The sequence below is a fragment of the Gobius niger genome, assembly GCF_951799975.1.
Source record: "Gobius niger genome assembly, chromosome: 1".
Classification (NCBI taxonomy): Eukaryota; Metazoa; Chordata; class Actinopteri; order Gobiiformes; family Gobiidae; genus Gobius; species Gobius niger.
Window position 1 is genome coordinate 44,129,935 of NC_136852.1, and position 25,117 is coordinate 44,155,051.

The 25,117-nt window shown below is 41.4% G+C and overlaps 1 protein-coding gene across 2 annotated transcripts in view; it reads right to left on the minus strand.

Moving 5' to 3' along the window:
- The window catches only part of unc5db (unc-5 netrin receptor Db), a 591,396-nt gene that overhangs the window by 124,709 nt on the left and 441,570 nt on the right, over window positions 1-25,117 (minus strand). For both annotated transcript variants that reach the window (XM_079567276.1, XM_079567275.1), the window contains one exon: window positions 13,777-13,962. In XM_079567276.1, the coding sequence (XP_079423402.1) occupies window positions 13,777-13,962 (186 nt within the window). The remainder of the gene's footprint in view (window positions 1-13,776; window positions 13,963-25,117) is intronic.

Consider the following 25,117-nt stretch of genomic DNA (forward strand, 5'->3'; position numbering starts at 1 on the left):
TTTATTTATTTATATATTTATTTATTTCTGTATTTATTTATTTATTTACATATTTATTTATTTTTGTATTTATTTATACATTTATTTCTGTATTTCTCTATTTATTTCTCTATTTCTGTATTTATTTTTGTATTTATTTATTTATTTATATATTTATTTATTTCTCTATTTATTTATTTATTTCTCTATTTATTTATTTATTTTTGTATGTATTTATTTATTTCTCTATTTATTTATTTATTTCTCTATTTATTTTTTAATTTATGCATTTATTTATTTATTTCTCTATTTATTTATTTATTTCTGTATTTATTTATTTATTTCTGTATTTATTTATTTATTTCTGTATTTATTTATTTATTTCTGTATTTATTTCTGTATTTATTTCTGTATTTCTCTTAATGAGATGCAAATCATGGGGTGGGTCGGGATGCCTCTGCTGTCAGCTCATTGGTCAATCTTTTTCCTTGCTCCAGAGCTTGTCCAGCATAGACGGCCATGTTGAGATCACTGTGTTCTCGCTATAGCCATGTCAGAACGAGAAAAAAAAAAAAAGCATTCTTCCATATGCAGCAATTGCATTGTGTGTGTGTTTTTTAAACAAATAAGTAAATTATCCTTTGCTCTGGGTCGCTGAACAGCCTCCATTTTGGAGTGGTGAACGGTTGCATGTTGGACCTCAAGCATATCTAGTTGGGGACTGCTGTGCTATGTTCTAATGAGCTGAGAAGACTGGCGGACAGGAGAATCTGTAGTGCTGACTATATTATTTTCCATTTGGATCAGTTACGTAAAGTCCCGTCGCCAGACGTCAGTCTTAAGGCGTCATTAGTACTACTATAAAGAACATATTTTTCGGTATTCGCGTAGCCCTGGCGCACACTGATCATTACATTAAACATAATCAACAGCAAATATGACCAGACCAACTACAGCTGTAACATCAGTCCTCGTGGCGGAAACGTCAGTAGGCCTACATGCATTAAATGCCGCCGGTCCTCTCTCTCCGTGAGGAGGAAATAGTTAGGTTACTTGTGGAGTTTGGGCTGGTCTAATCGGGCAGAAAGCGCGAAAGTAACACTGTGCAAATGAGTGATCTTTGCCCAATTTATAGTGGTTGTACAGCAGTTCTGCAGGCCTTCTCGTGGTTATACGGCGTATGTCTGCGTATCACGTAGTCTACTACACCACATCTGTGTCGGGGGGGCGGGCATGGCCCCGTATGGCCAGCCCATAGCGACGGGTATAACCACTAGAAAACATGCAGGATGGCCGGATAACCACGACAAACCGGGCCAAGATACGTATCACTCATGTGCGAAACTGTTACTTTGCGCTTTCAATCGGTTTAATACACCGCACGCGACGAGCTCTCGCGCAAAGTGCGTACATGTACATTACAGGCGTGCGCTGAGAAGCGCCATGCTGTCAAGATGCGTGTGCCCACTACAAACCACTACAAATTGGGCAAAGATCACTCAATTGTACAGTGTTACTTTCGCGCTTTCTGCCCGATTAGACCAGCCCAAACTCCACAACAAGTAGCCTAACTATTTCCTCCTCTAGCACGGAGGCGGCATTTCATCCCTCTCTCTCTTTCTCTGGCACGGTTCCTTCCAAGCTGCGCTCGTGCGCAATTGCGCACGGCTCCCGTGTTGTCTGGGCACAAAATAAAATATAGGTGATATGATAGAGGGGCATCAACGATCATCCTCCGCCCTGAGAGTCCACGATGCTCGTGAGAGGCAAAGGCAGTGACAGGTGCTCGTGTGTGTTTTACTACAAAGCGCTGAAGTCCGCCGAAAAGTCCCCGCGTTCGAAGTGTGCGTTTTACACTCAGACACTGGAGCTTTAGTGAAGCTGAGAGAGACTGAAAAGTGGACGCGGCCACAGCACTGACCGAGCCATATTCATGGTACAAACGGTGGCGCGAGTGTGGGGGTGTGTGTGGGGGGAGTGTGGGGGTGCAGGCGCTCGTTCTACAGCCCCAGAGTCCGGTCGTTTTCCACGCTCGGAAACGTGTTTTCGTTGCATCGGCGCAGTATTCTGCACAGACGCAAGGCCCAGCTCATTCAGCTGCTTTTGAAAAGGACCTCACTCATAAGTTCAAGTTTGAGTAGAAGGATGTGTTGATGAGGAGGCTCAGCTCGGAGAAACGCATGTGGGCCTACTGACGTTTCCGCCACGAGGACTGATGTTACAGCTGTAGTTGGTCTGGTCATATTTGCTGTTGATTATGTTTAATGTAATGATCAGTGTGCGCCAGGGCTTCGTGAATACCGAAAAATATGTTCTTTATAGTAGTACTAATGACGCCTTAAGACTGACGTCTGGCGACGGGACTTTACGTAACTGATCCAAATGGAAAATAATATAGTCAGCACTACAGATTCTCCTGTCCGCCAGTCTTCTCAGCTCATTAGAACATAGCACAGCAGTCCCCAACTAGATATGCTTGAGGTCCAACATGCAACCGTTCACCACTCCAAAATGGAGGCTGTTCAGCGACACAGAGCAAAGGATAATTTACTTATTTGTTTAAAAAACACACACACAATGCAATTGCTGCATATGGAAGAATGCTTTTTTTTTCTTTTCGTTCTGACATGGCTATAGCGAGAACACAGTGATCTCAACATGGCCGTCTATGCTGGACAAGCTCTGGAGCAAGGAAAAAGATTGACCAATGAGCTGACAGCAGAGGCATCCCGACCCACCCCATGATTTGCATCTCATTAAGAGAAATACAGAAATAAATAAATAAATAAATACAGAAATAAATAAATAAATACAGAAATAAATAAATAAATACAGAAATAAATAAATAAATACAGAAATAAATAAATAAATACAGAAATAAATAAATAAATACAGAAATAAATAAATAAATGCATAAATTAAAAAATAAATAGAGAAATAAATAAATAAATAGAGAAATAAATAAATACATACAAAAATAAATAAATAAATAGAGAAATAAATAAATAAATAGAGAAATAAATAAATATATAAATAAATAAATAAATACAAAAATAAATACAGAAATAGAGAAATAAATAGAGAAATACAGAAATAAATGTATAAATAAATACAAAAATAAATAAATATGTAAATAAATAAATAAATACAGAAATAAATAAATATATAAATAAATAAATACAGAAATAAATGCACTTATTCTCATAATTGCACGCATTTCTTTGCAAATTTTATCTTTTTTAAATTTATTTATTTATTTATTTATTTATGTATATATTTATAGTTTTGGCAGCCACGGTCCTCCATAAACATGCACTTGTGATTTCTCGGTTGAAATAAAAAAGCTTAATTGGTCTTCGTGGGGCCTGAAAAGCATGTTTGGCATAAATTTGTCATGAACTAATTACAAACCATGATATTAAAACCACCTCATCTACGATAATTAACCGTGATATTAAAAACGCTGCATCTTACCATAATTTTGCCGGAGGTGAAGAAGACGTTATAATTGCGAGTGACGCGATTCCTGTTTAGTTGCCTCCCAGAAGTACGTGAGCAATTATGTTGTTTATGGACAAGCCAGTTAAATGTTACCTTCCTTTTGGGGTGAGGACTGAAGCAGAGATAAGCCATCGCCCTGCATTTTACCGTATTTTCTGATGTAGAGAAGGTAGGCACTGTTACCAAAGCAATTATTGAGGCAAATGAGAGTCAATGTTGAGTACTGAACTTTGTTGTCTAAATTGTTTCAGTTCCCCTCCTGGAACCACCACCTTGACGTGGTGGAGGAGTTTGAGCCCCGAATGATCCTGGGGGCTCTGATGTTGGGGACTTCGTGCCCCTGGTAGGGTCTCCCATGGCAAACAGGTCCTAGGTGACGGGTCAGACAAAGAGCGGTTCAGAAGCCCCCTATGAGAGACCAACAGGCCCGGTTAGAACCATGAAGCATGAACCATGAAGTCCTTCTGTAGACCCACCACCTGCAGGAGGGGCCATAACGGGCCGGTGCAATGTAATTTGGGCAGGTCCAACGGCTGGACCCTGCGACCCGACAACGGAAAAGAGGAAGAAAATGGATGGATGGATGGATGGATGGATGGATGGATGGATGGATGGATGGATGGACGGACGGACGGATGGACGGACGGATGGACGGACGGATGGATGGACGGATGGATGGATGGATGGATGGAAAATGTTTAGGGTCTGAGCTCTGGCTTCAGTGTATGGTTTCACTTAATGAGTGACAAAAGGGAAACCCACATAGACACATGACCTCATCACTGTGAATGTTGACCAGAATGCTAACCCCATCCATTTGTCATCATATACCTATTGAAAGAATGACCACTGACAATGGCTATGCTTTAAAACAAACAGGTCCACTGAAAGTTGATGCGTGCCTGTATAGAGGAGAGGAGGAGAGGCTTGTGCTAACAACATCTTTGGCCTTTTTACGTGACTGAGCGCACGCACAAAGACCAGGCAGTTACACATCAACTCGTCTAAGCTCAGGTAATGACATATCTCAAATGGTCAAATCTGAAAGTTTGGAATTTGTTCTACCCGCAATCTTCATTTTCTAAGACATTACCGGATGAAAGGGGGTGACGAGCAGAGAGAGACATTCAGCAAATTGTCACAGTCTGTCACACTCAAGCCCACCCGCTGAGGTCAGATGGTCGAGGAAAGCACTTGTCTTTGGTCTTCATCATAGATATCATATAATAAAGGCTAGATTTCTTAAGGTGGACTCACTTTGCCTGGCTCTGCCATACTATCCCCTGTACATCCCACGCAGGGAATTGGTCACGGAGCATCTGGAACAGTTTGAACGGACGGGCCTAACACACACAGATTGTCAATCAGCAATTAGCGGACGTGACGACAGCTGTAGTCCAATTCACAAAATATGAACTGAATCAAAAATGAGAACGCAGAGGCAAAATACTCGACTACTTCATCCATGATTAGTTTTGGCCAATGTTAATGTTAATAGAACTAACAACATTTCTCTGTGATGGTTGCGATTGGTTCGGCTTGGCCTTAGCCACCATTCAGCAGCTTGTTTACCGTGTATGGCCAGACACAGCTTCTTTCGCACAGAAAGAAGTGGGTGTGGTTTATCAGGCTACCACAGGGAAGCTTTCTGGTGAGCTCTGTGGTAAGTAAGGTACGAACACAAATCCTCTTATCTCGCTGAAATCTTGACGGAAACAGTTTGGTTATTAACGTAGATAAATTAAATTCTGAATGCTGGAACATGATGAAATAGTAGATTTTTTTTTTTTTTAATATATATATGCAGTGTCATAACTACATCTCTGACGTTAATAACAAACCAAACGGTTGTAAAAAATCGGTAGAAAATTGAGCAAGTTATGGTTATTTAAAGAGTACATGCACCATAAAACACAATGTTATGAGTGAGCTCCCTGTGGCAAGATGGCCGCCGTGTGCAGGCGTCGACCTCCATTGGCCAGCAGCATGTACGAGACATGTAGCCTTTATTATATGATATCTACGGTCTTCAAGTCCAACAGACATTGCTGCAATACCGCCCCCTGCATGGATTCCAATGTAGACTTTGCACCGCCAGACTTTTTTTTCTGGGTATACTTTTAACCAAGGTGCGCCATATTTTTTTCACAAAAAACCCGGGACCATCACCATGAATGGGGCGGAATGGCTGACTGTCTGGGACTGACTGTGATATTTATGGGACAGAGGTGTGTTCTGCTGTTTGTACAGCAGCAGAACAGACACTTTTGCGTCACTTTCACACGGAGAACTGTCTGAGAGCATGACTTGAGTGGCAGCAGCCCCCAGCGCGATGGAGCTCATTTTCAGCTACAGGACCTGTGACTACCCGGTCAGTTTCACAGAGCATGGAGAAAAACATGAGCAGATAACAAACCCGAGCTGCACGTCTGGGACTTCTAATGTAGGAACCGTCTCTTCCGTCTCCGTGGAGAAACCTTCATGAATTCTTGGATACTTACAAGCTTGTCTAAAGGGTCACTTACTCTTAATTATGTTGGTTTAATTGGATTTAAGTATGTTATATGGCTGAACATTTTGGAACGTTTTAAAGGACTTACTGATCTAACTCTAACTTCTCATTGAGCGATGAATCCGAAACAGCAGGGGAATTATTGTTTTTCCGTTCACACATCCAACTCCAAAAGAAAAACTTTGTATCTAACAAGGCATCAAAATAAACCAAAATCTTACGCCTACACCTCCATGAATTATCACCACAAATAAAACATTTTGGTCATTTTTGCACTAAAAACACCACAGATTACATTAATGTAAACCTGCGCTGCATTTTTCTTCTTCTTATGTTTACATCAATAATCTACAGGAAAAGTTAAAATGTGATATCTCAATTTCTTTTCCCCATCTGTGGCTCGCCTATGGACCGTCCTGTCTGATGTAGAGGGGCAGCAGTGATGGCTTTCCGACCCGGGGCAGACTGTGGTGAGAAGTGCCCTATTTAAACCAGGATTGATGACCCGCTGGATGTGACTAGACCTTGGTTTGGCTCCTGATCCTCTGCAGTTTTTAAGGGGCCGGGACTCGGTGGTGCAAGGGGGGTTAGCGAAGGGCGGTGGGTGCGGGTGTCCCAGAGGTGCTTGTCAGGGCGTTTGGTGACGATGGATAGCAGGTCACCACAATAGCCATCACTTGTGCTAACCCAGAAACGTCAGAGGGGGGGTGGGGGGAGAGAGGGGAGGGGAGTGGAGTGGAGCGGGCGCAGCAAGGCCAAACCCATCTACAGTGTGCAGCTCCAAGACAGGAACAGTATAGAGTAACAATGAGAGGAGTATCAGGAGTATTTACATAACGGTGTGAGGACACAGCGCCACTGACTTTGCTGCTGATGTGGTGGAGGTTGCATGATAGAAATGCCCATTTGTTTGGGTTGTTAAAACATGGAACAAATGTACTTTGAATAGAAGTATAGAGGTTATTGTGAAGGTAAAAGCTGCAAAAAGAGATTTGAACACTTGTAAATAGAAATGATGGTAACTTTTCATGTACAAATACTATTTTAACAAGTTTTTTTTTTTTTAACAAATATTCAAATCAGTAATTTACAGGTGCAACTCTATGCTGTGTTCTACCGGTCAGCATTTAGCTTCAACAGATCAGCTCTGACCTCTCAAAGAGAAAGCCCTGAACCAAACTCCAAACCTTGGACACAACATGTGACGGAGGTCAGAGCTGTTACTGTAGTATTTCCTGAGCGTTCATAGATGTGAGCCACACATGTTGAAGCCATTGACATCAACTGACTGAATCAACTGTCAATGGTTGACAGTTGCTAGCCAGTAGCATGCTACTGTCTTGAGCAGCTTGAACACAGACTCAGACTGAGACTCTGTTGACATGACAAACTATAAAAATCACAGAGAAAGGTTTTCTGTTTCCTCTTTGATGCGTTCATTTAGTCTGAAGCAGATCTTTAGTAAATCCTGCTGTAGCTCGACAGACAGAGCTGCTACGCCTGTGCCACATTTGCTGGTTACATCACATAAACGTGCATCTCTGGGGCCGTGTTTTAAATGTTATCTACTTGAGCAATGATTATGATTGCATAAAAATGTCACTGTTAATCAGTTGTCTTTCATTTTCATCCCGAGTAGACATATTAGTACATGTTGTAGTGCATAATTAACATAACTGCATAATTCTACTTCGGTATTCAAAATGGCGGCCGGAGCTATACATGATGTCATTTGAAATGCATGTATATTAATGTAACTATATTCATTTAAGTTCAGTACAAAAACTAAATATTGAGCACTTGGAGAATATTGTTCTTGTTTTTGAGTGGTTTTCACTCTTTTCGTTTGATGACTAATGACTAAAACTGCCAATGGGACAAGTGCCATTTTCTTATACTTTGATATAATGACAAAATGTATTGAGTCGAGTCAGAAGCAAGTGACATCTAAATGAACTACTACTATGAGACAATTAAACTAGAGACCTTTGTCATTTTTTACATATACATTCATTTTTTTCTCTTTATCAACAGATCTCAAAGTCTGAAATGATTTCCTCCTATATTTTTCCTGTATATTTTGGAAAATATCACTTTTATTACATCCATATGAACCTAAGAAGGCAGACAGACCAAAACTGTTTAGAGAAAAAAGGGTGCTTTGAAATATGGTGTTAGAGGAATGATCTCAAAACACCCTTCGACCTTTCAGAGTTAAAGGAAGTGACTCGGTTGCTTCAGCTGAGATAAATGATACAAGTTTAAAAGAAACCGTCTTTTACGGAACAAATCAACATTATTGTTCTGTTCCCTGGTTCTAGATGACAAATATTTTGGTATAGGTATCGGAAAAAAGCATCATTCAGGTATCGGTGTCTAAGAAAGTGTAACAGTACCCAGCCCTAAGTATGAGTTGCCAGGTTTACTTTCACAAGTCATTATGTCAGTGGCAGGTCATGAATAACGGGCACTTTTACATAAGCCGCACACCATCACTGCCCCCAACAGTATCAGGATGGATGCTCGCTCTCATCCGTCAGTGCCAGGGCCCGTGTGATCAGGCGGGGCTGACAGTCAGTCGGGGTGCGGGGTCCGTGCGAGAGGTGTCGATGCGATGGATAGCGTTGGGCTCTACAATAACACTGCGCGCCGTGTTTGTCACAGTGGACAGGACGGCACCCTTGGCCCGATTATGGAGGTATAAATCCTAGTCAGATTGGGAGGTGCCCCCATGCAAACCAACAGCATCCATCACAACGCCGCGGCTCCTGTCAGGGGGGGGTCTGCGGCTCGGCCTTGTGGTCACCGGCGCGCGTCAAAGCGGGGAGAAGCGCGGAGGGAGTGAAATACTGGAGGTGAGGGGAGGCAGATGCTTCCTGTGCATTCGGGGTGGGACGGGGTTGTAAATAAACATGTGATAAGAATGTGACCGTTCTGAGGTGGTGTCGGGCCGCTGTGTATGTATGTTTTCACTCTCATGTTGAGGACATTCACAGGCATTCAAATATAAAACAAACTTTAATCATCACATTGTTTGTTTGTTTCTTTAATTTATTGGTTTATTGGGTTGGGACAGTGCATGTTAATGATCATACATACATATAAACATGCCACGCCGGATTGTAGTCTTAGGCTAATTTCCATTCGTTGTCCCCCAATAGCACTCTCAAACACACTCGCACTCATCCTGGCCTATTGTATATATTTTTAATGGTAGGGGAAACCGGAGTACCCGGAGGAAACCTACACAGACATTAGCCTGAGAGTCCCCATGCTGCTGTGTGATCGGATCCTTTTGAACTCCACAGCAGTCTGGGGACCATGGCCGAAATCCTCACATGGATTTGGGGACCAATCACCAATTATGGATCCAACATGACAGATGCAATACCATCTGTCGATCAAGCTTTAGACCGTGTTCTAAATAAAAGTTGACAGCGGGTATGTTATACATTATTGGATACGATGATACGATTGGCTATGGCTACGTGCAGACGCATATGAGAGACATTTGAAGCGCCCAATAAACTGCTATGTATGATCGTAAACCACACCTCTCCTATGAGAAAATGAATTGGTGGTCCCCAGACTAAATATCACTTGTGATATTTTATCTAGCGATAGCCAGGCTACACAGACACGGGGAGAACATGCAAACTCCACACAGGAAGGCCCCGTCCTGGTGGGTATCGAACCTGGGACCTTCTAGCTGTGAAGCACGAGCGCTAACCGCTGCACCACCGTGCATGAAAAAACAATGAAGAAAGAAAGAAAGACTGAAGAAGAGAAAGACGGCTGGAAAGGATTACAAAACGGGATGGAGCACCCTCTGCAGGCAGGCGTGGGAATGAGGGATTATAAAATAGTGAAAACAAGCTTTCACTTTGAGCGACTGGACTTTTAACTTTGGAATTTGTTATGTATGATGTTGCATCACTCACTAGTTTTGTCTTCAGTCTATGACACAATGATGGGAATGCTTCAGCAGTAAAAGATGAAACATTCAGAGTGAAAAGGATTACTCAAAGCTGTTAATTTTGCATGTCTCATTTGATTCCTTTTTATTTTATTTATCTATTTAACAGGGACATTGCAATTCAACATAGTACAAAATAGTAGTGTCGCCAACCAGACTCCGCTTCTTTACAGAAGAGGGTCTGGCAACACTCCATTGCGCGCTTTCAAAGGAAGTGACGCAGCGATATGGAGCCGACCGACCAATCAGAGCAGCTCCCTGAACGGGCGTCACGTTGTTGCGCCTTTGTTTTGTAGTTTTTCAACACAAGCAACCACTTCACGTAATGCTCCGGTATGCTTGTATTCTTAAGTTTTTCTGACATAAACGACAGAAGTCATTTACTGAACTCCGTGTGGCAGGAGCGCCATTGTTAATGTCCGAATGATACAACTTTCTTGTCGCTGTTTCTGTCGTCACATCCGCTATGTTCTCATTGGCTGCTATGCGCTTCGGTTGTCCCACATTAGTCCCGCCTCAAGCAGTAGCTTTTCTACGACAGGGTCGCCAGACTAGTCTCCTGTTTATTAATTAATAAACATCGGAGATTAGTCTGGATGCCTGGCTAACAAAATAGGGCTGCTCGATTATTGAAAAAATAATAATCACGATTATTTTAGTCATAGCTGAAATCACGATTATTGCCTTTAAAAAAAAGTCTTTATTTTATATATATATTTATTAATAAAAAAAACTGCTGAATATTTTCTGTTTTCTGAACAGTTATAAAAGTACAAATGATTTCAAGTATGCCTCGATTAAGGAGAGGTCTCTGTTTCACACCTGCCCCCTGCTGGCCAGCCCTCACGCCTGATGACATCATCACACAGAGCTGTTTGTCTTTATGTCAGGCAAAAGCATGAGCCATGGCACGTGAAATGCGAAGGGAAAATAATCCCAGCGCCAGAAAATAATGAAAGTCTGCTTTGCAAAAAAACAACAAGAAAAAGTTTTGTTTTTTTTCCGATAATGCTAGTTTTGTAATCGTTTAGTGTAATAATTGAAATTGTAATCAAATTTCCATTAATTGCACAGCCCTAGTACAAAACATGTTTCTAGCTGATGCTGTGCAAAAAAAGAGTATAAAACTAGGGCTAATTTTCAACTCCAGGCCCTGGTTGAGCCTTTCTACACTACATTAAAATTACATTTGGTAGAACATTTTCAAGTTCTTTCTATAAAGAAACCTATATACACAATACAAATCATTCATTCATACACACACACACAATCTCAGGGCTATATTTACAAATGGATAAGGTTCTGGTTCCTTTTCAGCCAAGAGCCGAGAGGTGAACATTTTAAATTCAGATATGGTTTTAAGTTCGGTGTGTGTGTGAGTTCCACAACTCTGCACGAAAAGCACAAACTTCTCACTATTTCGCATTTAAACTTTTAAGGATCGCTGTGGTATTATACGGTTTGCAACTGCTTTAAAAAAACATATTATGTACAACTTTGCTCTTCTACAACTTATTTTGCAGCACGCTGTTTGACCACAGTAACTGCCAAGCTGAGACCGCGCTCTCCACAGCAAGTTTCATGTTTTTACCATCTCCCCACGTTGTAATTGTGAGTTATTGTCTATTCAAATGTCAATGGACAAACAGAGCTGCTTTTCAGACTCCTTAAATTGTCAACATTTAGTCCCAGTGGGGGTTGTTTAGGAAGGAGTTGCCGTGAATACGCTGGTGTACCATGGTGACTTTTGTATTATGTGTTGCTGCTTATAATATTCAGTACACGTTTATTTGTCAAACTGGGTAAGGGTAGGGTTTGGATTGATTTAGCGTTATGTTTAGATATTAAGCGGCACTTCATATTAGGAACAGGTAGCTCCATACTACTTCTAAAACTGTATTTAGTGACTCTGTACGTATTGTGACAGCAGATGAGGTGTGTCTAATGAAGCTTTGATTCGTTGCACTGAGAGGCATGAAGATGATGGTACGTCAGCGCCTGTCAATCAAACTCCCCATATGCACAGTCCCAGAGCTCAGCCGAGTGCGAGAGCGGGAACTAATCACTTCTGTACAGCTGCCAACCTCCTCCTGCGTCTGTGTCACGGCACGACAGGCCTCCATTACCTTCAACCACACTTCTACACTTTGTCACATCACGTTTGGTGGAAGTCGGAGATAAGTTCCCGGACAGGTAATTTGACTCTAATAGGCTTAAGTGATTTTTTACATATTGTTGTTGGTCTCAGTAGTACAAGCCAGTCCACCGGGATTTAACCAAATGTTCTGATCTGGGGTTGCTGCAGTCCGTCGCCAGAGAAGGAGATCAGCCTGAACATCCTGAATGACCAGGTTATTCCATCGATGGGTTTCTTCTTCTTCTACGGCGTCGGGCATGTTCCAAGATGACGATGCCAGGGTTGATGGGGCTCACATGGTGAAAGAAGGAGCATGAAGCAGGAGCACAGAATCCAGATCTCCCCCCTTTGGGAATGTTCAAGATGTGCTGGTGAAGGCTTTGTGCAGTGGTCACACTCTCCCATCATCAATACAAGATCTTTATGAGAAATTAACGCGACACTGGATCGTCTGACATTGCAGAAGCTTAATGAAAGAATGCCAATGCGAATGCTAAAGGCGGTCCAACCAAATATGAGAGTGTGTGACCTTTTCTTGTGGGGACTCTTTAGGTCAGGCACTATACTGTATATGGCAATATTGTGGAAAGGATGTGTAATAATGAAGCATTGGATTTCAAAAGCACATCAGACACTCTATCTTACATGGATTAGTTTTGCTCCAAACAGTTCTCTCTCTTCATGTTCATCTTCATTCATCACCTGTCCAGCCATAAGACACGCTTTTCCTGTTCTTTACATAGACGTGTATCAGGAATCAGTAATGATTTCTTCGAATGCCCAATGGGCGTGATTGACAAGCGTATCAACCAATCAGAGAAAAGCCGGGTATGGTGCAAGCAGCGTGTTTTGTGAACAAGGAAGTTAGTGGTTTTATGGCCTTGACCGAAGAGCGGACACAGATGTGAAAGGTCCTTCTTGTTGTTTTTGCAAAAAAAAAACTTAACAATACCAGGAGTCATGAGCAACTTGGTTCAGTTTTTAAACTTTGGAGAATTCAAAGTACGTCAATGTGCAAAATGTGTGGAAACCGCAATATGACTGATAGCTCTAGGTGTCCAAATGTATTCCAAAAGTGTGTAGAGGTGCTCTTGGGAAAGGGATGCTAATAGTAAAAAACAGCAAACTCAGGCTCTCCAACCAAAAATGGACAGCACGAGGAAGTACTTAATAGGCCTTTATTTAGATGGCCAACATGTTTTGACCACCGGGTCTTCATCAGGGCCAAATATGACATAGAAAATTGTTTTGATGGACGGCAACAAGAAGAAAATTCTCTTAGGGAAGATGAGGCATCAACATCTACGCAGGTACATTCTTAAGTACATTTAAGGAAATGTACTTAAGAATTGACTAGTGGTTCCTTTGGTTCCTGCTGTGACAATGCAGTCTGTGATTGGATTGATATAAAACTTTGCGAGATTTGATGTTAGCAGAGTTCCACGCGGTCCTGCCTTTGACCAGGTACAAAAAGCAGGAGTGGACGACTGGCCAGGCAAGGGAACAACAAATCCCAGGACAGTCCCACTGTGATTAAAACCTTTTTTTCAAGGTAGTCCTGACCAAGAGGCAGCAAAAGCTACAATTGCAATTACATTTCACTCCTTTGTGTCCGAGGGCATCCAGATCGCACTGTTCACTCGCAGGCATCCGGATTTGACAGTGTCTTACCTTGTCTGGTCGTTTTGAAGTTGAACGACTGGAATCCTCCGCTGAGCGCCGAAGAGTCGATGACGTCCACTCCGTATTCGCTGTGATTTTTTCTGTACAACATCACGGCCACAACCAAGATGGCGACCGCAATGATCCCCGCGCCCAGACCGGAGTAGAGAGCCACGTCGTTGGAGCTGTCCATGCCTGCGAAGACCAAGATACAAGGATTAGAAGAGAGACGTACAGCTAAGCACTACTTCATGCTGTGGCTTGATAAACCAATAACAGAGACATATTGGTGAAGGACAAAAGTGAAAAAGGTTGAGAAGAGAGCGGAGAGTGAGCAGAGAGAAAAGTGCTCAATTATATGAAATGCTTGATGTGTGATTAAAGCGAATCTTGCCAGTGGCTCCCAAATCTTCACACCAAGCACCACCAAAGAAATCTTGCTCTATAACAGGACTAAACCTGGACTTCAAAATGGGCCGAAACGAGGTCTAGAATTAAACGAAACGATGACTTGAGTTAACAATGAAAAGAGGGCAAATATGTGAATATAATTGATCTATATTCGACCTGAAGCTGAACTCTCTTCCTTCCCTGCCCTAACTCAATTTAAATTCTCTGCATGTTCATTACATCTGGTGGAACTGGATATTTCAATGTCACGTCATTGAAATCCGCCATTAAATGACGCAATCCCATGAGATATTTGAATTTAGGAGCAGTATTGACTGGGGTTGGAAAATTCCAGGAATTTATCTACATAAAATAATGAGAACGAAAGGAAATATATGGGAATTAACACAACGTGCTTCTTTACAGACAGATATAAACTGAAAGTTTTTTGTTGTTGTTGAAAACTCTCAAAGAATTCATCTCTGCCACCTGACACCAGGGTTTGAAGAGGACAGTATTTTAGGTTATGGCCACCACAAAGAAGAGCTTTTGAATGGAATAAACTTGTTCCATGTTTGTGTCCAACTTGCATATAAGTGTGTGCAGTATTATAATATTATATTGTCTTAGGTCTATATTTTAGGTCTATTCTGTTTAATGCAAAAACATAATTAACGGGTAACTAAGAGTTCACCAATTGTTTATTCAACAAAAAAGCAAACATATCACGTGTATTTAAAGGTGCATTATCCACATTTTACTTTATGTGACCTAATGGTTGTATGGATGCAGCATCACCAGGATCTACAGGATCAATTGTTTTGTAGGTTTTCTGGTGAGAGGGTCCATCAGCTGTGAGAACCTACCAGAAACTCTAAAAACAATTGACCCTGGAGCCATCGTGATGGAAAGTAAAGGCGCTATGCTAACTACTCATACGGCTGCTGGGTCACTAAAAGGTGAAATACTGTACGCACTAATATAATTAGTATAACGAATCTTTTTGCTTTTTAGTTTGTTTGTTTTTTCACCATTATGTACCTTTAAGCATTTTGACAATTTTTACATTTTTTTTAAATTCTCAAAGCAAACAATTTCTGGAATTTCCCACTCTTTTGCAACCCCAGTTTTGACACATCCCTTGCTGGTTTCAAATGCTACATACATACAACAACTTCTAAAAGAGTTAGCCAGGTTTCACTTTAAAATGTGCCTTTTAAAGCAATACTAAGTAACTTGTTTACCTTTTTCGTAACCCTCTGGGGGTAATACAAGTGCTAATGGGATGATTGGGTTTTTTTCATCTCCCCATGGTGTCTCTGGCCAGAAAACCACAATTGCAACTTTCCTGCCGCCGGGTTGTAACCACCAATACACACTAATAGAATCACGAAAAAGAAGCTAACAGGCAAAGCTAACTGTGGGCTAACGCCACTTAAACAGTATTTACAGCCAAGCTGAGGGGAGAAAAATGATCTCCATTGTGTATTTGGATGTACAGTAACCCTCTCTCCCTTTGTCTTTTCTGTCAGCGTAGTATTTACTCTCACAGACAATTAATAAGTTTAAAAAACGCAACATGCTGTCACACCTGCAGTTGCGCTTCTGGCCTCTAGGGGCAAGAGTTACTTAGTACTGCTTTAAGATCCGTCCTCCCTCGAACGCCATCACTTCCTCCTCAGTGCAGTGCGGCAGCGACACAGGCCCTCACCAAAGGACTTGTTACGGGTTTTATTACAAAATGAATATGACTACAGTGTAGGCACGAAGACGAGAAAAGCGCTGGAAAGTGTTGAACTTCAAACAGCTGCTACTGTATGTAAAAAGTCATAATTAGTCAAACCTGCATGGATAAAAGCAAGTCCACGTATGTTTTTGATGAATTGCATCACAATATCAAAAGCTCAGAAGAGGGAATTGCCGTTCTGACCTGAAGACTGGCTTAAAAGATTATGCCATCAAATTTCACTTGCGAGGCCATTGCCCGCATTACCTTTCGTCACTTCGGGGTTAATTTTCTTTCGCAAACACGCTTTCACTTAACCACTCCGATGTGAAAAAAAAGTTTTCAGGGTTGACAGTAAAACGGCACAGCGCGTAACAGCTGTAAGGCATAAAAGCAGCACGTCTCTATTACGGAGTCTTTGAAGGGCAAACGGAGGCAAGAGTTACAGCGTGTTACGGAGACGGTGAGAATGAAACAAGAATTATGGGGAGCGCTAAAAATAAGCCGGCGCCATCTGTCTTATGCCTCTGTACGTAGCATCACGCGTCGGCACCGAGAGGAGAAGAGGGCGATGGGAACAGTCGCCTTAAACGGTTACATCTCACGCTCAAGCTGCTAGCAAAATGCCCGATTAGCCTAAGTGCCTTCGAGCCAGTCGTCTATGTCAAATCACCAAAACTCTGACGGCGAAGGGGATGGGAGAGCACGCGGAGAGGCGAGCGGACAGCAGTCAAGGCAAGACCGATTTAAACCAGAAGTGATTTTGGACTATTTTGAACACGGGGTGAAGTCCTATTAACCAGCTTGACAGTTTATTGCAATGGTTATTTAGCAGTTTCAGAATACCCTGGAGTGAATAAATAAATGAGATTTGTCCGGACAATCTATTTTCCCCAAATTATGCATACAGTAGCTTTTTCATGTTTTGGCTTTTCTTTACAAACACTGTTTACATTGCGTGATTCTCATGGTAGGCATTAAACTATGAATGGACACATGGGATTATGTAGGAAACAGCAAAAAAGGGTGGAAAAAACTCTCAACCCAGTGCATTTTCTCCAGTTCAGCTTTACCCAAATCTAAAAGCTTCTCGACTGGAGCTCACAGCCTATGCCTTTAACGCCTCATTAGAAAGCTAAGACCGTCAAAACTCATTAAGCTTCTTTCTCGTTAGGATTGTCACGTTTACGTCCTTTTTGGTTGGGTTTTGGTGGCTTGATCACATTTACATTACACTAAAACAAAACAAAAAACGAAATGGTGCCAAAACGCTACAAAAAGGAATGAAAATACGACAAAAATGTGGGGAAAATGCAATCAAAACGTGATAAAAAAAAACAAGGAAGAAGCTAGGTCTTGGCTTTCAAATCAGCCGTTACACAGGCCTATAGGCTTTTTGATTTGCTTCAGCTTTTTATTTTTAGCTTATTATTAGCTTTTTGATTCGTGGACGATCTGGAAATTTCATATATATTACTGCTTTTCTTTTCTTCTTTTTTTTTTGTCCGAGAGGGCGTGGTGTTGTGAAGCTGTAAAGCAGACACTTCTCTCTCACTCTGTGAGTGAAACAGTTGAGATTTTAACATTTCTCTGAGTTTTGAAATGGTTAAAATCGATCCATGGATGGCTGAGAAACATCCTGTTTAAGTCTTCAATCCGAGAACCCGGCTGTTTAAATGCACACGCGATAATGAGCGATCGATCTGCAGCAACACACGGTGTTTCAAAACGTGTCAACAATGTTGTTCTTGAAAATGTACTAGAAACTGAGATATTTCCCCTAACATTAGTGTCTGTCCAGAGAGCAGAGAGGAGGAGGGAGGAGTTAATCAGAAAGGAGAGTATTTCATAAAAAACGCAATATCTCAGTTTCTAGAAAAAAAATCTGTGATTTTGAAACCTGCCTCTGTTTAGCTTATGATTTCTCAGGAATTAAGGCACATATATAGAATCAAACTGTTTTCCCCTACGGAGAGCTTAGTGTCTCACCTTTAAAACGAGCCATAGCATGTGTCCATAGCTATAACATAGAATACTGTATGCTGCGGTGCTACAAATATCATGAAAAGTCTGGATAGTTGGCACTCAACAGCTAAATCCCCAAAACAGCGCTGCACTCAATGTGTTAAATACAATTGTGTAGCAAAAATTGTGCCTAATGTGTCATATGCACTTTAACAGGTCGATTTCTATCAGATTGAGAACACCCCCGTACCCGGGGGTATGCGTACTACAATTTAGGAACCATGGGTTTAGACAATTACAATCTACTTAGCTTTTGCAGCTACTTTTATGAAGTGTTGACACGATCATTAACCACCGGTACATGTTAGTTTGATCACAGTTCCCACACTGACATCTGGCCACAGATCTGCAGAGCAGTCGAGTGATCTGATTTACTGATTGGCAACAACTACTGTACATGTGATTATTCCATTACCATACCAAGTTCTATGAAGTTTTATCAAGACCATTTAACTAATCTGTCCGTCTAATCACAGCTTTCCCGCTGACGTGTGACGGCTACAGCAGCAGCAGCAGCTACAAGGCTAACTCCAGCGCCTGATTGAAAGGCGCCGCGGGCCGCAGAGACGACGAAGCGCTGAAGTGGCCCGATTAGCTCATTTGCAACAATTAAGAGCGATTAATCCTCCACAAACGCAGCACATGTTCACCTGTCACAGCCAATACGTCTCAGAGCGGCCCAGCTTTGGCCTCGCGCCTGTCAGGGAAACTGGGCCAATGAGAAATGAGTGATTCTGGGTTAAATGAGGTGCGTAAAGGTGAAGTGAACTGCTGCTGCAACGGCTTAGGATTTCTTACACTGCTACAACTACTACTGCTAGCTTTAATCGGAGAGTCCGGCCTCACTTAAGTGACTGTACCCGTCTCATACTGTGGGGGTCATAAGTTTGGACCAGTGAGTCTTTTCCATCTCCAGGAGTCTGCTGACCTGCTCATACAAATAACATACAGCATGGGTCAAAAGTTTGGAAACACTTTTAATGTGTTGGCTTTCATTTATTTTCAACACTATTTACATTGCGTGATTCCCATTGAAGGCATTAAACTATGAATGAACACGTGGGATTATGTAGGAAACAAAGAAGGGTGAAACAACTCAATATCAGGGCTCTTTAGGGAGCCGAGTCTTTGCGATCCGTTCATTTCCGTTCAAAAGACTGGCTCTTTTTAATATAACATATAATATTTTTAATAATGTCATCCAGATAGCTCACAATATCGAAGACGCGATCGATAAAAGGCACTTTTATGGAAAAGTTTGTGAATAAAATCTTGGGCCACAACTAATAAATTACTTTTTAGTGCAGTTAGCTTTGACTTTCGTGCAAAAAGCTTCCACTGGTGTGACCTGCTCCATTGTTGGGCTGATTCTTGTGTTCGTTCGTGGGAGTTCTGGGTCAAATTGCCTGAAATCGCCTCTGTACAATTGAGATCCTTGTTCGAACCGTTCACCTTAAAGAGCATGAACGTCCATCACATCCTTTAGTCTTGGCATTTTCTCAATGAGCCTCATTAGGTTGTCAGCTGAAATGGTTTTCAACAGTCTGTGAAGTCAAAGCCATTTCTGCTGTCGATATAATGAAGCATGAATGGGAATGAGAATTTATCATTATTCTCTTTGTACAATTGCAAAGTGAAATTGCGTTCAGGCGTTGGGTTAGTCCTCCTGAGCGCCAGCCGGACCAGGATGTCTTTGGAGGTCGGGGAAGCCGCAGGTGGTGCCTTCAGTCTCCTCTGAAACGGTGTACCGCCCCCTGTCTCAGAGCGTGGTGTCCTGCACTGATCAGCTCCTCCTTCCAACAGTCTTTCATGATATCTTCTCCTTGATGTTCATTTTTTATTGAAAACATCATTCTATGTGTTCATTCATAAATGGAAGTCTTTAGTGAGAATCCACAATGTGAATCGTTTTGAAAGAACAGCCATCGAAAAGCGCTTCTAAACTTTTGGCTGGCACAGTCTCTCTTCTTGTTCCGTTTGCAGGTGAGTGAGCTGAGCCTGGCAGACACACTCCAACTCTTGAAATAAGTCAATGTGCCCCTGATTTGAAAAGCTGATTTTTGATCATTGCTCTCAAAATTAGATTAAACAAATCTTAGTTTACTGGGAATAAGATTGTTGCTGAGGTTTTTCCTTCATTAAAGCGTACAAAGCTTAGCCTCATGAACAGATTTCCTGAGATTATTTACTCAAATCGGGGCAAATTTACTTATGTCAACAAAGTTTTCACACATTTCCGGATTGCTTTGGCAGTGACAGTCTATTCTAACCACCAGCGTGTTCGCCGGCTGAACAAACACCTCTCTGCTTTTCGGTGGACGGCAACTGCGGCTTGAGCGACGCTTGAAATACTGGGATTTGGAGCAGATTTGGACTTTCTTTCTTATTTTTCTGACCATTAAAGGGATATTTCAGGATTTTTGACATAGGGCCTCATTTCCTAGTTATCCAGTGTTGCTGATTTCTGGAGATATTTTTTTTTTGTAATTCATGCAGTTCTTATATTTGAAGAGTTTCGTGGCGCTAGGCTTGTGCTAGGTTAGCGCATGTCTATGGTATCAGCTACACTGCATTAAAAACAGTCTGACCCCCTCCACAGTGCACCTGAGGCAAATCACTCATAACGCCAGACTAACCACACTGCAAAAAGTGGATTCTAAGCAAGTAAAAAATGTCTTACTGTAAGAAATAAGTTCTTATTTATTCCCTAAAAAGTAATAATGTCTTGCAAAGTTTTCTTGAGAAAAAAAATCTTATTTTAGGAAATAAAATCTAGCCATTTCTTGTTCCGATATATTTGCTAAAAAAATGCACATTTTTCTTAACCTGGCTAACACCAGGCTGCTGTGTGCTCTCGAATTATTTCGAACTGCACAACAGCCTGGGGACCATGGCCAAATCTCCGGTGGATTTGGGAACCAATCACAGAGCGAGGAGGGACGGCAAGACGATGACGCGCTATTCGATATACGGAAGCTTGTAGTTTATTTACGGATAATTAAAAAAAAAGTTTATTTACGGATCCAACATGACAGCAGCAGACACGATGGTATTTTTTGATCAAGCTTTAGACCTTGTTCTAAATAATTTAGCTCAAAAGTTTACAGCGGGTACGTCATACGTCATCTCATACGATGATATGATTGGCTGGGGCTACGTGCAGACGCATGAGACTTTTTTTTTTTTTTTTTCGTATCGCCCAATAAACCACTATGGACGCTCGTAAACCACACCTCTCCTACGAGAAAATGAATTGGTGGTCCCCAGACTAAATATCACTTGTGATTTTAGTCTGGTGTTAGCCAGGCTACATTTTTCTTGTAACAAGAAAGAAAAACTTTTTGAATCTTCTTCAGCATTAGACAAGCGTACGTTTCCCACTAAAAACATGTGCAATAGGTGAATCCTCCAGCCAGGTGATTCTGACCATCAGCCTGGCTCCACATCATGGACATGGGTCCCCGGGCGTGGGTAATATTTTCCTTAAATATTAGTATTTATAAAGAACATTTTGCTCAAAAATTGGTATAATTTAGAACATTTTACTTAAATCAAGCAACATTTAAAGCAGTACTAAGTAACTCTTCCCCCTAGAGGCCATAAGCGCAACTGCAGGTGTAGTAGCAAGTTACGATTTTTTAACTTATTAATTGTCTTGGAGAGCAAATACGACGCTGACAGAAAAGGCGAAAGGAGAGAGGGATATTGTGCATCCAATTATACAATGGAAATATTTTTTTTCACTCAAATTTGGCTGTAAATACTGTTTAAAGTGACGTCTGCCCGCAGTTAGCTTTGCCCTTTAGCATGTTAGCTTCTTCTTCGTGATCCCATTAGTGTGTATTGGTTGCTCCGGACCGGTGGCAGTCAAGTTACAAACATGGTTTTCTGGCCAGAGACACCAGGGGGAAATGAAAGACCCACCAATCATCCCATAAACACTTGTATTACCCCCACAGGGACTACGGAAAGGATTTATTAAGGTAAACACGTTACTTAGTACTGCTTTAAGTAAAATACCCCACAATTTTGTCACTAAATAAGAATGTTTTCCTTAAATTATTCCATTTTCTGAGGACATTTTGCTTAATTCTAGCTATTTATTTGCTTAAATTTAGTGTTTCTTTCTTGTTTTATGATTGGAAAAATATTCTAGAAATAAGAATTCTTAGCAAGAAAAATGCTTACCCCATTGGCAGAATTGTCTTGTTTTAAGATTTTTTTTTAGTAGGGTGCTTTTTGCAGTGCATATAAATGTTTGTGTCGATAGGATAATTTTTGGAATATAACTGACCTTGCATCACATTAATAATCGCATTTTGAGGGACTATTTTCTCGCCGATCACTCCACCGCTGCGTTGCTTATACAACCACGAAGCTGATGCTAATCAAAGATAAGGTATTTTACATGCAAAATGGTTAAAATTGACACAGAAATGTATATGGTTAGTCTGGCGTCATAAGTGATTTGCCTCAGATGCACTGTTGAGTGGGTCAGACTGTTTTTAATGCAGGCTAGCTGATATCGTAGAAATGCGCTAGCCTTGCATTAGCCTAGCGCCACAAATCTCTTCAAATATAAGGACCGCTTGAATTACCAAAAAAATCTCTCCAGAAATCAGCAACACTCTGGATAACTAGGAAATGAGGCCCTATGTCAAAAATCCTGAAATTTCCCTTTAACTTTGACGCGCATGTACATTTCTCTCATTTAAAGCGGATGAATGCATGTTCCATTGCCGATCTTGGTCCAAACCCACTCAAAATCAGCACAAACTGTCTTAATCCGAGCACTTTTTGAGCCATTCATCTAGGATCAGATGGCATTTCTTTCCGAAGTGCTGAGCGCTGCACCACTTAAAGTAAAGCGCGGCAAAAACATGCAATATGGCGCACGGGACGTTAGCTGACAGGGTGATGAAGAGGGATGGAAATGAAATGTGACAGGAACAGCTTTCGTTTACGTTGGTTTAGCCCATTTAACTTGATCTTCTACAAAATGCTTGAACCATCTACCTCCACCTAAAGATCCTCGGCCTTAAATACCTATATGTTTAGTGTGAACATGCAGTAGGAAAGCGCAGTGTGGTACTTTTCTCATAATAATAATAATAGCCTGCATAGAGGTTCGGCAGAAGATGCTTAAGTTGTTCCTCATAGCACTTTCAATCATTCGCTCTGCTTGAATTCCAAAACTTTGTAAGTATTCCACAAATATTATCAGTGAAACTAATGTGGAATGGATTCCATCAAGAAGGATTGGCAATGACACTAAACAATTTGACCAAAAACAAGTAATTGTTGTCTTGAAATTTGCATCAGCAATTTTATTGCGATATTCAACTGAACCATTTCAACATTTTACATTCAAACAAAATAGTAATTCATTGATGCTTTTACTGAAAGTGCTTCAAAGCTTTTACTGAATGTGTTTCAAAGCAGGACTTCAATAGTACTAGATCAGGACCATAACAACGCAAAAATGGAACCTGTTTTAATCCTGTGAGCTACTTTTACAGAACAAAACCATCAGAGAGCTACTTCTGCTTCAAAGACACTTGTGAAACAATGCGACTCCGGAGGAGCTCATCCTGGAGAGTTCGTAGCCAAAACATGTCCACAAAATGAAAGGCATTGGCTTCAGTTGTGTCCCTATACTTTACCTTGTTTGAACAACTACAACAATCTATGTAAGGGATCGTGTATAGAACTGATAGTACTGAACACACACAAAATAAACTTCATACACGTTTACGAAGGCCGAAACGTTTATTTAATGATTTATGCGGCAAATAGCTCCCAAGAGTTTGCTTGGCAACGTTTGCTGTGATTCCAGGCAGTGTGGCTAGGCCAGTTGCAGCAAGGCTAGCTACTTATTGCTAGCCTAGCTACTTAGTTGAAGGTGCAATTGGAGAGGAGGAATGGTGGTGAATCTATGGGTAAGTTGAAAGTCGGACTCCCGTTAACTTCACAAGCGATTCCCCCGACTTCTCTCGCAGGGACGGGGACAGAGATAGTGTCCTCGACTACTACATGCGGAGTGATATGAAAGACCTGTTTTACAAGCACGAACACCTTTGCCATTGGCAGCGGTCATTATTTTGTTCAGAGGTCCTCTCTCAGAAAACAATGACCAGTAGAACGTTGGAAAATCCCATTCAAGTCAATGGAGCGTTCGACTTGCATTGTGAAGAGCCGTATTATAAATCATGATATAAAAAAGAAATAGCACGATAACGATATATTTCATGACATAATTGGCAATGGACAAATGACTTCCAAATTCCAGCCTTACGCCTAATTCTCTTCTTCTTCTTTTTTTTACGGCATGTTCATTTCCTTGTAAATATGATCTACTCAAGCAGCTTACATCCTTCATTTCATTTTACTTTTGAAGCACCTGTCCCCGTGTTCTACAGTCAGTGTTTCTGCTGCTCTGATGGAGCCGAGCGGAACATGAATTATATCGTGTCCACAACGATACAAAAAATTACAAGTATATCAAAAAATTCTATTGCAATAACGATATGCGATACGATATGGCCCGCCCCAATGCATCCGAAATGTGTAGAAATCCTTTGGCGAGTGACCAAGAAAGGTCTGGAGAGCTGCTATAGTTGGACATCTCTGTTTTAGGCTCAGTTACAAAGAAATTGTGTCAATCTCAGAAGGCCTCAATGAGTTTGCATCATGTGTGTCTTCCTGCCATATCGCTAATGCCAATATTACAATAACTATCATTTTGAACACATGCAAGTAGAGCTGTACGCTGAACCTTTATCGAAAGGGTTTTAGCTCCTGCGATTACCTGACCTCATGGCGTTGAGTTCCGTGATAGACATTTTCGCCAATCAGAACGACCGAGCTGTAGGACAATCATGTTTGTGTGCGCTGCAGTCGTGGAAAACAAACTCCACGTGCATCTCCTGCAAAACTGCAAACTATTCTCACAAGTGTTTCACAACCAGTGGGCTGAGTTGTGTCACAGAATCGTCATTTGTTCACGGAGCGGGTTTGGGGTGGTCAAAAAAAGCTGATTGCCGTATGTGTGTGTAGCATCAAGCAGGTTTGTGACGTAAATATGAGGCGGATTTTCATGAAATAAGCAGCGTTTTACAGCTTGTGATTCGGAGAATGCATTCATGCAGCTGAACAGGGAGGGAGAAAGAGTATGAGAGCGCTACATTTACTAGAGTATGAATAAAACTA